This window comes from Myxocyprinus asiaticus, chromosome 12 (genome assembly GCF_019703515.2).
Source record: "Myxocyprinus asiaticus isolate MX2 ecotype Aquarium Trade chromosome 12, UBuf_Myxa_2, whole genome shotgun sequence".
In the NCBI taxonomy this organism is placed as follows: Eukaryota; Metazoa; Chordata; class Actinopteri; order Cypriniformes; family Catostomidae; genus Myxocyprinus; species Myxocyprinus asiaticus.
The window spans coordinates 39,143,060-39,158,500 of NC_059355.1; the positions used below are offsets into that span (position 1 = coordinate 39,143,060).

Sequence of the window (15,441 nt, forward strand, 5' to 3'; positions counted from 1 at the left end):
ACCTAAACCTAACCATAAAGTCTAATCTGTTACACAAACCCCAAACCTAACAACAATTTAAATTGAAAAACACTGTTGAAATAACTTGTGCACCACGGAAGAAAAAACATCAGGGTTTGGAACGAGATGAGGGAACCATATTACAGGTTTTTCTATTGCTTAAATATGGAATGAGTAAATTTCGTATATAAAAACAAAACAAATGAATGACATCTATCGATTTAGCCATCTTGTACAATTTATCACAAGTTGTCATAAGACTGTGTTGGTTTGTCTACACGTATAATCCAATAAAATGTTTGCAATTCTGTTGGGAGCTGCTAGTGGCATAGAAATTACACACTTTACATTTAATTGTAACTTATTTAGAAATTAAAAGCTATCTGTAAAACGATTTTTTTTATTATTATTATTTTAGTCAAATATTTTTATCTTAAATGACTTTATTGTAATCTTTCAAGCGTTGCCAGTGAATCCCTTGTCTACACTATTCGTTCCCCCTCTATTCATATGAGCCTGAGCATAACTGATTATTTAGCAGGGTTATTATCATAAACAAATAATTGGTTATGTTATACTCACTATCCCCACCATTTAAAATATGATTTTGGTCAAACCTTGCAGCCTAGATGTGTTACACAATAGAATAGGCAATTGTTGCAGTTAGTACTGAAATTGCAATTGTGCTTGGCTCTAAAGTGTCTGTTTTAACTTGGACGCAATCCAGTCGACTTTGCCAACTATCTTCAATGCGTTACCCCTTCCCCCACCTCCTGGCTTTCTACATTTCATTCTCAGGTAGACCTTATCAGTTTAACCTGCCAGTCTTTAGACATGAGCCGAGAGTATATTGTGCTACAGTAACATGACTCTTGGCATTCCATTCTCCAAAGCTGTCCTTCAACATGCACTCTACCCTGCACCTGCCACAGTGAAATGTACAATGCAGCCCTCCAATGTTATCCAAAGGGACTTCCATGTGAACTCCATGAACCATAATCTACATAGCACTGACTATTTGTGCAAATAGAGGAGAGCTCAGCATTAGCATGAGAATGCTTGTGACATCTTTTAGGATATTAATTTTGATTCACATCAAGCAGCATTTTGTTTCAACGGAATTAATGTCACAAATTTAAAGGAATAGTTCACCTCAAAATTAAAAGTGTCTCATCATTTACTAACCCTCATGCCATCCCAGATGTGTATGACATTCTTTCTTTTGCAGAACACAAATGATGATTTTTAGAAGAATATTTCAGGTCCATACAATGCAAGTGAATGGGTGCCAAAATTTTGATGCTCCAAAATGCACATAAAGGCATCATAAAAGTAATCCATACGAATCCAGTGTTTTAATCCATATCTTCAGAAGTGATATGATAGGGGGGTGTGTGTGTGTGTTCATGAATAATGTGAATCACCAAAAACACAAGAAGAAGAATGTGAAAGGGAAAGTTAAAGTGGAGATTGACTGGGCAGGAAGGAGAATTTAGAGTAAAAAAGGACTTAAATATTGATCTGTTTGTCACCCACACCTATCATATCACTTCTGAAGACATTGATGTAAACACTGGAGTCTTATGGATTACTTTTATGCTGATTTATGTGGTTTTTGGAGCTTACAAATTTTGGCACCCATTCACTTGGACCAATTCAATTTCCAACAAAGGAAACCAAGCCTTTTGGGGGATAGAGGAAAAATAAAGCCTGACACAACATTATTGTTAGTAGTATTTGAAGACAAGACTCAGTAAGTCCCTTTGAGAACTCTATGAGAGCCAAAAATCCACAAGAAATCCACTTTGTAATAACAGGACTATCACAATAACACACACACACACACACAAAAAAAAAAAAAAAAAAAAAGACAAAGGAATGTTGCCAATGCATTGAACCTCAGGGAAACACTCCAGTTAGCTCAATAGAGACTGCAGACTGGTCACAAATATACAGCTGTACAGATGGGAGTTTTATTGAGCGACAGCTGTAACTTGGCAAAAGTTACAGTTGATTGGATTGATTGAATGTAAGAGTTTTGAGAGTTTGAGTTTGCTGGTGCATGGACGTGCATTAAATAGAATGCCTCTATAATATCTTCTGAACTGTTGATAAGTGTTCAGAGAGTTTCTGTTATTTTGCTATCCTTATTGTTCATAATCCTAGAGTTGTATTTCACTTATAACAAACAAATTGGGAACCACCAATGGATAAGGCACTGGCCTCCTATGTTCGAGATGGTGGATTTGATTCACATCTGGAATGGTTTTCAGCAGATAAAGGAAACGAGCTGGGCTCATAACCCCCAGGTTGATAGATTGAAACCATCTTCTAATAAGACTCAGTTAATTATTTGCTTACTAGAACATTTACACTCAGTGTTCCTCTGTGGAACAAGTTTCCAGCATCCACCCAATCTGCCGAGACCATCGCTGTTTAAAAAATCATCTAATTATGCAAGCACATAAGGGTGATGTGTGTAATTTTTTTCGATGCGAAAATCCCATCTTAATGTGGATGCGCAGCTGCAAGCAAGCCATTCGATGGTTGAAAATTTGGTGTTTTGGCACTGCTAATATAGTTGTCTCCATTGTGATAAATTGCTTGTTACTTCCTCAGTTGTAAGTCACTTTAAATATAAGTATCTGCTAAATGAATAATTGAAATTAAATCTTTTTCTCTGTCTTTTTTCAGAGATGAAGTCTACTGGAACTGCCCATCACTTTGCTTTCCTGCTCAACTCGACAGACTACAGAATCCTGCGTATGGATGAGGATCATGATCGCATGTACGTGGGCAGCAAGGACTATATTCTGTCTCTAGACCTGAACGACATCAACAAAGAGCCCCTCATAGTAAGATCTCTCAGTCACACTCTTTCTGTCTCTTTCTGTGAGACAAATTGCTACAAATGAGAACTACGAGCAAGGCTTGGCTGGAATAAGCTTGAGTCTGGTCACTGGAGAATTGGATGACCGGCATTTGTTTATTTATATCTCTCTTTTTCCTCAGATTCATTGGCCCGTGGCTCCTCAGAGAAGGACTGAGTGTGTCCTATCAGGGAAAGACATCAATGTAAGATGTATGGCTGTGTAGGCTGTTTTATACTGTACATGTTTAATAAATGGTTATTTTCTAAATGTTTTAAGATTCAGTTAAATGTTATTTTCATTGAATTAAATTATGCCATTTCAGTCAGAATAAAATTGACATGGCGAAATATTGAATAAATTGGGCAAACAAATTAATTCTCCTAGAGATAACATCCGTTTAAAATTTTAAATGAAATGTTGCCAAAGCACTGCTGTTTTTGGAAAATCTCCATCTGTCAATCAAACATGTCAAGAGTTAGGATTTGTTTGGAGGTATAATTTTGCCTTGTAAATCTTTTGTGTTCCATGACGGCATCAGTAATATCATTCTGTTCTGTTTTCAGGGCGAGTGTGGTAATTTCATCCGTCTAATCGAGCCGTGGAACAGAACCCACCTGTACGTGTGCGGAACGGGAGCATACAACCCCATCTGTACCTATGTGGACAGAGGTCAAAGGTCACAGGTAAACTATCATTCACGGGTGACCTGTTGACATTTGCAGGTCAAGAGTTCAATCTGTTGGCTACCTAATTCAAAAGGTATTATGTCATTAGAGTGAAATGTTTCTCCACCCTGGATCGAACTGGATAATCTTTACCACCTGTATGTCTATTGACATGTTACTTACTGTAAATATTATTCCTAGTGTTTAGGAGGGTAATTGTATTTAAATGGAGTTAATTGTAGTCTTAATTTTACCTCCTTCTTTTCCTATAACTGCATTCCATCACCAACAATTGTCCATAAAAACTTAATCTGTGTATGTAGTGGCCCCAAAATTATTTGGACACTTTTACTACACTTAAAAATGTGTGAATGTCATAAACAATATAATTGAATTATAAAACAATATATGTACTGTTCAAAATATGTTCAACTATGTTTGGACACTTTTTGGTTGCCAAATGTTAGTGGAACATGTCCATTGTTAATTTGATAAACTTAACTGGAACAACTGAAAATAAACTACTACTGAAAATGATCTTGAGACAAGTTGGTCAAAAGTAATTGCAGAAATGGCTAAGAAAAGTGAAGTTAGTTCTGAGAAAAGCTCTAGCATAATTTGTTTGCAGATGGCACTTGGGTTGCCAATTGCTATCAAATCCAAAGAAATTCAAACATTTTTAAAGCTACACTATGTAACTTTTGGCCCTCTAGTGGTTGAAGCATAAAACTGCAAGTTACTTGGAGAGGAACTTTGTTTTGGGTAATTTTGTGAGTTGGGCTTTGGCTCTGTTCTTCTGCATGGATGAATCTGATGGCCGGTGTAACCATGGTTACAGGTGATCATCTTATCAGAGCAAATGTCACTAATGACTAAATCTTGCCCCTCCCCTCATGAAATAATATAAATACATAACGAAAGAAAGAAAAAGATGGATATTCGAAAAATATATCTTATGAGCAGGTAAGTAGCATATTTTCCTCTGTTGTTTTGACTTACTGAAAACAATTGTTTTATAATAAATAATGTTAAACAAACTAGGCAGTGCTGACATTAGACAACAATTGCTTGTCATATCAGATAAGGTCGGATAACAGTAGAAACTATTATAACTTAGCTAGCAGGCAAATAGACCAGTATAGTAACTAGTTTAGAGATTGGCATTGTTACCAGTATATATATATATTTTTTTCATTGTCCTTCCTCGAAAATCAAAATCAAACACTGCAGTATTACAATCCATAATAAAATGCCACATTAGAGGGGCTAACACTATCTAACAAACTACTGCACTATGAGAGATACCTGGCTAACAATAGGCCCAATAAAATATCTAACCTGTCGAGCAAGAAAAACTCCATCTCAGAGTTGTCGGCGATGTTGATTCGTGTTTTATTACGGGCTCTGACGCTTTCCGTTTTTGCTTGCAGACTCTTCTCGGCTCTTTATTATGAAAACGGGTAATTCCCTAGAGGGTTACCTTTTGGAACAATCCATGGTTAATGTTGATCATTTGTTGTGACTACAAGCTTTCAGCTTCAAACTACAACCACACCTATCACTGCACATATACACACGCTGTAGTAGCTAGCTGGACCTTCTTTTCTTTATTTACGGACATGACATAAACATGCAAGGACGACTGACAGAAGTATGCAATTTCCCGCCAAATCTGTCCGACAGCTCTAAAATATTTTATTCATTATTATAGGCTTATCATAGTGATTAAGTGAGGCAAAAAAATAAAAATTGGCTTAAATTAAGTGTCCAAACACTTTTTGGGGCCAGTGTAAATCAATTTCTATGTACATATTTGTTCACATTTAATGGGGTTTTGCGATGTGCATGTGTTTCTTTGCATTTCGTATGCATATGCTAACAAGGGTTTCCAGCATGTTGATCATGTATAAAACAACCAAATACCTAATTGTACAAAATTAGGACATCAATTTATTCTTTCGTCTGTGTACTCCGAGTTTAAACCAAACTATGGCCATCTTTCTAGCATCTCAGTGTCTTCCATGTTAAGCCTGGATCATTCCTCATGGGTCTTAATTGTATGAACAGAAAGTTTTCTTTATTTAGGCATACACCTTGTCTTATAGGGATTTCTCCAAGATCAGATGCCTCGCATGGGAGGCCGAACCAGTCGAGCTGCAGACCCTAGTGCCTCACCAGAGCCATACGCACCCAAGGTGGGAAACAAGGGGATGGAAGTGCCTTTTGAACTTACTTTGGTCTTTTTCTTGAGGCAAAAGATGTGCGCTGTGGTCACAAGACTCGGGTTCAATAGCTTTGTCTAAGGAAATGTTCTGTTCTCTCACAGTAATTGGATTTTCAGCAGCTGGTTTTCTCGGTTGCTAAAGGCGTTGAGAGAAACTGGAGAGGAACTGTTGGCTTTAGAGCTTCACTTTCTCAAGTTTGCCTACACTTTTCCAAAGGCTGCCTTTGGCTCAGACATCTAGCAGAACATGCAGAGATTACTCCCACACCCACAGACTCCATCAGGACTTGAAAGTGTTTAGTCAGCACAAAATTTTTCAACGTTTTATATTACATTTGTGGTGTGCAAAGTAAAGCTCAGAGGTACAAACTAAGCTCCAAAAAGCTTTTGTATATTTTCCAAAACAAGTCTTTTGTTGAGACTTGAATTTGCTGAATTGCTGGTATACTTGGGCATGTTTTAGACTCTTTAGATGTCCCTTTACAGTACATGCCTGCTTAAAGCGTAGAAGAAGAATGTGCTCCAAAAACAATGCATGCAACATGCTAGATGTTTCCACTTGCTGTGATTGGGTACATATTTGGTGCAAATTAACTAACCTACTGTTGTAGGTGTGCAAAATGTTGTCTGACTGTAGCTGGCATGGAAACTGCATGGAACTGAGCTTAAAGAGCTTAAAAAGCTTAAAGAGAGCTTCATGATGTGTTCCTTAAAACCTGATTTTAATATTTGTCACAGGGGGGCCTGGGTAGCTCAGTGGTAAAATACGCTATCTACCACCCCTGGAGTTCACTAGCTCACTAGTTCAAATCCCAGGGCATGCTGAGTGACTCCAGCCAGGTCTCCTAAGCAACCAAATTGGCCCGGTTTCTAGGGAGGGTAGAGTCACATGGGGTAAACTCCTCATGGTCACTATAATGTGGTTCATTCTCAGTGGGGCACGTGGTGAGTTGAGCGTGGTTGCAGCAGCGGATGGCATGAAGCCTCCACACATACTATGTCTCCATGGCAACACACTCAACAAGCCACATGATAAGATGCACAGGTTGACAGTCTCAGACACAGAGGCAGCTGGGATTCATCCTCTGCCACCCAGACTGAGGTGAATCACTACACAAGCACAAGGACTAAAAAGCACATTGGGAATTGGGCATTCCAAATTGGGAGAAAAAGGGGAAAAATCCAAATATTAATAATAATAATATTTGTCACTAACCCTAAAAGCCATTGTTTTCCATTTAACATTATTCATACTGTATGTTAAGAAGCCCATTAATTTATTATTATTATTTTGGCAGCCACAAAGAACCATGGAAACTTAAGCAATAATATTAAACTCAAGGATTATGGTCTTAATTTAGTTTTTGCATTTACCTAGGCAGTTTTAAACCAGCTCCCTTCTTTCAAATGGCTAGATATTGATGTTTGCTGATTTAAACAGATGGTTAATGGTGGTTTCACATATGGTACGTTTTAAGAGAACAAAACCCAGTTTGGTTAAAGTGCACCAGAAAGGGAACCAGCCGCAAATGACCTCAGTGCTTTTGGTGTTCACAATGTAAATGGACTTAAAAGAGAACCCAGTTTCTCTTTTGGTTTTCTTCACATTAACGTGGTCTCAGACCCCTTGTTGTTCACACCACAGCTCCTTAAGAACACAGACCATATTGCAGCTAATGCTATCAGGATTATGAAATTTGGCTGAAATTATTTTTTCATAAATAATTGTGAATATTATGATAAGCAATTGTCATACAAATTGTCTTCTTAAGGTGTACATATGCTTATTACAGATACACCTTAAGTAGTAATTTATTGATATTTAACTTGAAATCATATAATAAAACGGGGCTATATTATTACTTTTAAGGCTTTAAAAAATATTGAATTTTTCATACAAAATTATTGCACAGGGATAGAATTACATAAAAAGAAATATTTTATATGTTATATAATTTATGAAACCCAGACAACACCGCCAATTATATTACATTATGCAAAAGTAATAATGTATACTGTATTTCTGTCCTAAATTCTTCACTCTCTTCACTTGTTGATAAAACCTACAAGCCCTTATTTCACATTAAGGAAAACATTTGAAATTCGATGTGCATTTGAACATTTCTTTATCTATTATCTCGAGAGTAATGGAGCAAGCAAGTGTCTCTGTCATGGCTTTTGTCTGACAGGACCGTGGCATCATTGTCCCATGTCTTTGTGACGAGGAGGAGGGCATGGCCGGGCCGTGATGGAGCACGGCCGGCGCTGAATCAGCTGATCAGCGGGAGAGCAAGATAAGGGATGGCCGGATCCGCCGGTTGGAGAGAGAGAGAGACGCATGCGGCCGCGTTGCATGTGTGTCTGTGTTTGTTTATGTTTGTTTTAAGTTAAGTTTCTGATTAAACTTTACGTTGACTGTTCAGCCGGTTGCCGCCTCCTCCTTGCCCGTCCTTATACTGTTGCAGTCTGTCTTGTGTTTTGTTGTCTATCTTTGTGTGAGTGCACGGTTTCGGTTGTATTCCCTGTCGTGCACTCTTCGGTCTGTCTTGTTTCATGTCTTGAGCATGGGGTATGGATCCTGACTTCCTGTCTGGTTCGGTTTCGGTCTGTGTCGGGATCCTGACACTCATGCTCCATGTTCTGTCTGTTTTTGACGTGGGTGCATCGCACTAATGTCATCTTGGCAGTATGCAGTCACGTCAATAGTTTATGTCTGTCTCTCGCGAACAGGGGTGTGCCTTGCGCTGCGCGCCCGGGTCGCAAGCTGTCTTCACATTGTGCTGAGGTTTGGTCACTTCAGTCTGAGGTTTCGGGTTTGTGTGTGGCCGAACTCTCGCACAGGTGTCTTGTCTTGTTTTTGTCACCTGCTGCATGCATCGCGTGGCGTTTGCTCAGGTTTTGTTGAGTGTGAGAATGTGTGGCGTCGCTTTGTTTGGCATTGCTATGCATTCTCTCATCTTGTTTGTTGGTTGGCGTGAGCGTATATTGCCTTTTTGTCTTGGCGATGTGCACTCATGCCATTCGGGTGTTTTGTTGTCTTGTGAGAGCACGTGGCTTTGTTTTGTTTCTGTATTTCCACGTGTCTCTCTGTCTTGCGTCATACCCAGCCTCCTTGTATGCCCATTATTAGTTTATTAGTCACACCTGCCCTGTCTTGTTATCCTGTTGATTTCACTCCCTATTTTAGTCTCCTCATGTGTGCTGTCCAGTGCCAGTTCATCTTGTGTGCCTGTGTATTAAGTCGGTCCCTTGTTTTCCAGTCGGTCTTGTTCCATGCTGTGTGAATTACCTTTCCTCATTCTGTCGGTCCGGTCGGTCCTGTTTTCAAGTTACCCTCTGCCCCAGCCTGGATACCTTTTTCCCCTATGGGGTAGTTTACATTTGTTTTTCCCGCTTGTGGGAGTTTATGTTGGTTTTTGTTTTTTTATAAATAAATCCCCTTTTTAACTCTGCATTTGGGTCCTGCCTCTGCATTCCGTAACAGTCTCCTCCTGCATGTCATTTACATTGTGTGTATGAGCCAAGAACATTTGCCTTTGCACAAATAAAATTAAAGTGAAACTATAAAAATCCTTGCTTGTATTTTCGTGGGGGTTTGGCGCAAACCGCCGTAGATGGTACGCCCATCAGAGCACTTTAAAGCTGTTCATCTTAACGCGTTCTTCATTTTAGGTGCTCAAATAATACAACAAGAATGGAATATGAGACACAAAAATACATCATGGTATTCATGGTATATCTATATTCACTTAAGATTTCCATATGTGGACAGTAAATTGTGACTGGAATATGAAGTATGTAATGCAGCTATGTATGGCAAGCCACGAGGTACTTATGTCATAAAATGCAAAGCAGACTGGTACCTCTTCGCTCTCACATCACACAAATCAATCGAACCACAAAAGGACCCACAAGCAAACCATACTCAGACCACCTCCTGAGGTGGACTGAGTACGGTTCACTTTTAGGTCCTTTTACGGGGGTCTGAGATCACTTGGGTTGTTCACTGTGACAAGCAGGAGGGTGTGGCCGGGCCGTAACTATGGACGCCCGGCGCTGAATCACCCCAATCAGTGGGAGGGGGATAAAAAACAAAACGGGGACGCCAGTTCGAGAGAGACAGAGACACACGTGTTGTGTTTTTATGTTTGTTTAAGTTCAGTTATGTAATTAAAGTTATGTTGACTGTTCTGCTGGTTCCCGCCTCCTCCTTGCCCATCCTTCAATCATATCACACTGGTGCCGAAACCTGGGAATCTTGGAAGGAGATATGTGTCTCTCTTTCTCTCGAGCTGGCATCCCCGGCTCCTTTTTATCCCCCTCCCGCTGATTGGACTGATTCAGCACCGGGCGTCCATCATTACGGCCCGGCTATGCCCTCCTCCTTGTCACATTCACATGCACACGTTATACCGCTCTGAGAGTGCTTGGAGTGCTCAGATGAACTAGGTGTGAAAACACCCTAAGAGGACAACGGAGTGAAAAATCTAGTAAAAAGCTCATTAAATATCATAGGTTACATAAAGATATTTCATTATATTACAACCTTGACATTGGAAAGTATAGTTTTCCTCCATTATTCCCACTATACCAGTGTGCATTTCACTTCCTGGCTTTACCTCCACATACTCTTAACCACTGGAAAATTAAAGAATCTAAGTAAGCCAAGAATCAATACTGCTCATCTTATGTGTACTTTTAAACACTTATTAATGAAAAACCTTTGTGATCTCCTTATTCCAGGAATACATATTCCGACTGGAGCCTGGTAAATTAGATTCTGGGAAAGGGAAATGTCCCTTCGACCCCAAACTAAACAGTGTCTCAGCATTGATAAGTAAGTACCACTCAGATATTCTCACAATCATCACTTCCCCTGCTAAGAAAATAAATAAATGAAAAATGAAAAAAGAACAGTAAGAGCCAGCCTTAAATTGTTTGTTGGTCTTAGCTAAGCTGGCTTCCCAGCCTGACCAAACTCATCTTCAGCTGGTCTTGCTGGTCACCCAGCCTGGCCAAGCTGGTTTAACTTGGTAGCCAACTGGTCTCCCAAGCTGACCAGCTGAAATAATGCCCTAAACCCCTCTAAAACCAGCCTACAGATCAGCCTGACCAGGCTGGGAGAGCAGCTAAGACCAGCAAACAGTTTTAGACTAGTTTAAGCTGCCTTTGTTTACCAGCAGGATCCAAAGTATTGTAATCATACTGAATTAATTTCCATACTTCTGTAATTAGATACTGTGCTGGTCTCCTTCTTTCTTTTGTCTCAGGATCTGATGAATTTATCCTTCTCAAGTTTATATGTCTATCTCTCCTTGTCTCCCTTGCACTCACTTTGTTTTTGCAGATGGCCAGCTGTATGCTGGAGTCTACATTGATTTTATGGGAACGGACTCGGCCATCTTCCGCACGTTGGGGAAACACACAGCTATGAGGACAGACCAGTACAACTCCCGCTGGCTCCACGGTACACCCATATGCATAAACCTTTGAGAATACCTTTGAACCATACTGTAACACCAACACTGCAAAAATACAAATATATCATTTTCTTAATTTGTATTTTTGTCTTGTTTTCCAGTAAAAATATCTCAAAATTTTTAAAAACAAGATAAATTAACATTTACAAGCAAAATGGCATGATATTTTGTCTTGTTTTCAAAGAAATCTAACCAAATTAAGCAAGGTTTACGCTTAAAGGTGCAGTATGTAAGATTCAGAATCCCTTGTTGTTAATGACACCGGTGGCCATTAAGTGAACTGCAGCCAGCTACCTGTTGCTCGTGCTCGTGCACACATTCCATAGGGATGCAAGCAAGTGAGCATCGACCAAACAATCAATGAACTGAACAGACTGAATGTGATTCACCGGCGTCATGCTGACAGATGAGGTAGCATAATTAAAATTACTTTGAGACTGTATATTATATTTGACTCTCCAGTGCTGGAACAGGGCTAAAACAAAGTGTGGATATAGGTCTGGCTATGCGAGACTGTAGTTTGAAGTAATCAGTTTTCTTTGCATGATACATTGAATGCATTTATACGATAGCCTATGTCGCTGTTAGCTAGCTAGCCAGCTTTATCAATAGCTGTTAGCTAAATTTGGTGGATGATGACAGTAGCTGTTTAAAAAAATAGATTGTACATTATAAATATGTTGACACAATTCAGTATTGATGTGATTCCATCACAACTGACGTTTTGATATATCGATGCGCTATTGTTTTATAACAATAGAATGTATATATTTTCTGTATAACCAAGTCACGGTCAGGAAATCAATCCTTATGGCACTATATTTCACATGCTTTGCAGTTTTGTAAGCTTACCTGTCCAATAAGAAGAACGCCAATTCAGAGTCGGTTTTGATCCCCAAAACCGAAAGAAGGTCCCTCCAGGAATCAAATGTCCTGCCGATGTTCACTCTAGTTTTCGCTCGACCACGATCACGTTCCAGCTTAGCCAGATGGGATTCAGTAGATAAATATTTTTGTATTTTTGGCTTACTCGGAATTTGTGTAGGAGTCGATGTTGTGCTGGGAGCCGGACGTTTGCTAGATTCCATCTCTAAGATAACGTTACCTAGTGTTGCAGACATTTGTCGCTGTTGAATTGCGGAAGAGAAGCACTGAGGCAAGGCTTTCGGGAGCGCGCATAAACGTCACATCCTTTGGATTTTCCCGGCAAAACCGACCCGCTCCCTTCGCATTTCTAATTTGCATTACAAGCCGTTCACACATTTACAAAAAAAAAGGCGAATATTTCATGAAAATTGTTACATACTGCACCTTTAAAGCAAAAAATAAAAAAAATACATAAAAAATACACGCCAATAGCGTAAGAAAAATAAACTTGTTGTAAGCATAGAATTTACTAATTTTTGTCAGATTTCAATGAAGACAATATTTAATATCTTAAGCCATTTTGCTTGTCAAGTAAACATATCTTGTTTTAAAACTATTTAGACATTTACACTGGGGAAAAAAGACAAAAAATACCAATTAAGAACATATATATATTTATATATACAGCTCTGGAAAAAAAATTAAGATCATCACCGATCCTCCACCTGGTCGTCTAATGGTTAGATGGAGACCTGGAGAGGCCTTCAATCCATAGTGTCTCGCACCCACTGTGAAATTTGGTGGAGGATTGGTGATGATCTGGGGGTGCTTCAGCAAGGCTGGAATCGAGCAGATATGTCTTTGTGAAGGACGCATGAATCAAGCCACGTACAAGGTTATCCTGGAAGAAAACGTACTTCTGCTCTGACAATGTTCCCCAACTCTGAGGATTGGTTTTTCCAGCAGGACAAAGCTCCATGCCACACAGCCAGGTCAATCAAGGTGTGGATGGAGGACCACCAGATCAAGACCCTGTCATGGCCAGCCTAATCTCCAGACCTGAACCCCAATGAAAACCTCTGGAATGTGATCAAGAGGAAAATGGATGGCCACAAGCCATCAAACAAAGCCGAGCTGCTTGAAATTTTGCGCCAGGAGTGGCATAAATTCACCCAACAGCAATGTGAAAGACTGGTTGAGAAGAACATATGCAATCTGTGATTTAAAATCAGGGTTATTCCACCAAATATTGATTTCTGAACTCTTCTACGTTAAAACATTAGTATTGTGTTGTTTAAAAATGAAAATGAACTTGTTTTCTTTGCATTATTCTAGGTCTGAAAACATTGCAAAGTCTTTGTTATTTTGACCATTTGTCATTTTCTGCAAATAAATGCTCTAAATGACTGTATTTGGAATTTGGGAGAAATGTTGTCAGTACGTTATAGAATAAAACAAAAATGTTCATTTTACTCAAACACATACCTATAAATAGTAAATCCAGAGAAACTGATAATTTTGCAGTGGTCTCTTTTTCCAGAGCTATATATATATATATATATATATATATATATATATATATATATATATATATATATATATATTTGTGGGGAAAGTGCCAGATATGAATATTCAACACTGATCATTCTACCTTCTGTAGGCTAGACTTGCAGTATACAGTGAGTTTCAAAAGTCTGAGGCCACATTGAAAATCAGGGATTTGTTACACTGAACATGTTAAATGTGCACTCAGAATTTTTTATGAGTGCTGTCTTGGACGTACACTGACACCTAGGGGTGTAGATCAGCATCATTCAAATCCATAGTTTGAATGTTACCAATGCCTTTTGTATGAATTCACTGCTCAGAGTCAGCCATGAGTAATTCAATTCATGAGTGAAAGTGCCCAATAACAGTGTGGTTTCTGTTAAGTGAGTAGTATTTGGCAGGTCATGTGATCCTAACATGGCATTCCCTATGAAGGGACCCTCTCCATGTAGATTTAAAGATTAAGATTACTGAAATGAATGGTGTTTATCTCATGTGAGCATTAATGATTTCATTCTGTTTCAAAATTATAATTCATTTCTTGAGGAGCATAACTTTTTTAATGAGGGAAAAATTACTTAGTGCACCTTTAACTACTTTGTACAACAATTCATATTTCCTTGCTTCTATTGAAGCACACAAGATGCACTTTGAATCATTCCCAAATCATGCTGGGATATCATGGATCATCAGGTTTAGTTCAAATTTCTGGAGTCCGTGCCAGCTTGAGTACATGTTGTCTTAAAGCAAATACTAGAAATTCTGAAATTCATTAGCAATTTCAGTTCAAATTTCCACTCAAATTGTTATGCTGATAATACAATTTTCAATTCAATTTTTTTTTTAAAGGTGAACTCAGTAACTTTTGTGTTTGTGTCATCTTGGACTTACACTGACACCTAGCAGCTTGGATGAAGCATAATTTAAAATCAATAGTTTTCAGTTTCAGAGGCCATTTTATAAATGTACTATTCACAGTCAGCCATGATTACTTTAATCAATGAGTGAAAGTGTCAATTAACAGGATGGTCACTGAGATTAAGAGAGTAGTATTCAGCTGGTCATGTGATTCTAACATGGCAGCCCCTATGTGCGGACCCTCCATGTAGAATAAAACAGATTTTATAATTTTACTGATATGACTGAAGTCTTCATTTTAATGTGAGTGGTCATGGTTTCCTACATATATTGCAAAATTGCAATTCATGTCTTTGAATAGAAAAAAAATACTGAGTGCACCTTTAACTTTGGAAAATGCAAAATAGAAGCATTTTCACTAGTGGTCTCAGATGTTTGGAGCCCAATCTTTTTCATTCAGTTCATACTTCTGAAAAGAACTGTTATGAAAATACATAAAAAAGCTATCTCCCACAGCTTAGTTACGCTTAATCCTTAAATGCTTAGACAGGGTTTCCACCTTGTATTAAGCGTGACCCCTGTTTCTTGGCTCCCATCAGAGTTCATACTTAAGTTTTGCGTTTGCAGTCATGAGTGTCTGCTATGACAACCATCACAGATTTCACACAGAGACACCCCACATGTGACTGTTCCATGTTATGAATGAGAGAATAACAGTGAAAGAGGTCATCAAACAGTTCTCAGTAGTTGCACTTACCACAGTATTTGAACTTCTAGTGAACTGAATTGAAGTTCTAGTGAGTTATTTAATATGGTCCTTCTGCTCTCCCATTTTATTGCTCACTGCTTTGTTTTCCAAATATGATTCATCCTTTTTTTGTCTTTCTTTCATGTTCTTTTCTTTTAATTTCTTCCATCCCCTTTCA

At 38.7% G+C, this 15,441-nt stretch overlaps 1 protein-coding gene across 3 annotated transcripts in view; it reads left to right on the forward strand.

Annotated features, from left to right (window-relative positions):
• LOC127449106 (semaphorin-3F-like) overlaps nucleotides 1–15,441 on the forward strand; it is a 67,977-nt gene that overhangs the window by 36,166 nt on the left and 16,370 nt on the right. For 2 of the 3 annotated variants that reach the window (XM_051712275.1, XM_051712276.1), the window contains exons 3-8: nucleotides 2,695–2,855; nucleotides 3,013–3,075; nucleotides 3,437–3,556; nucleotides 5,644–5,733; nucleotides 10,506–10,599; nucleotides 11,110–11,229. In XM_051712275.1, the coding sequence (XP_051568235.1) occupies nucleotides 2,695–2,855; nucleotides 3,013–3,075; nucleotides 3,437–3,556; nucleotides 5,644–5,733; nucleotides 10,506–10,599; nucleotides 11,110–11,229 (648 nt within the window). The remainder of the gene's footprint in view (nucleotides 1–2,694; nucleotides 2,856–3,012; nucleotides 3,076–3,436; nucleotides 3,557–5,643; nucleotides 5,734–10,505; nucleotides 10,600–11,109; nucleotides 11,230–15,441) is intronic. The other variant, XM_051712277.1, reaches the window with a different exon arrangement.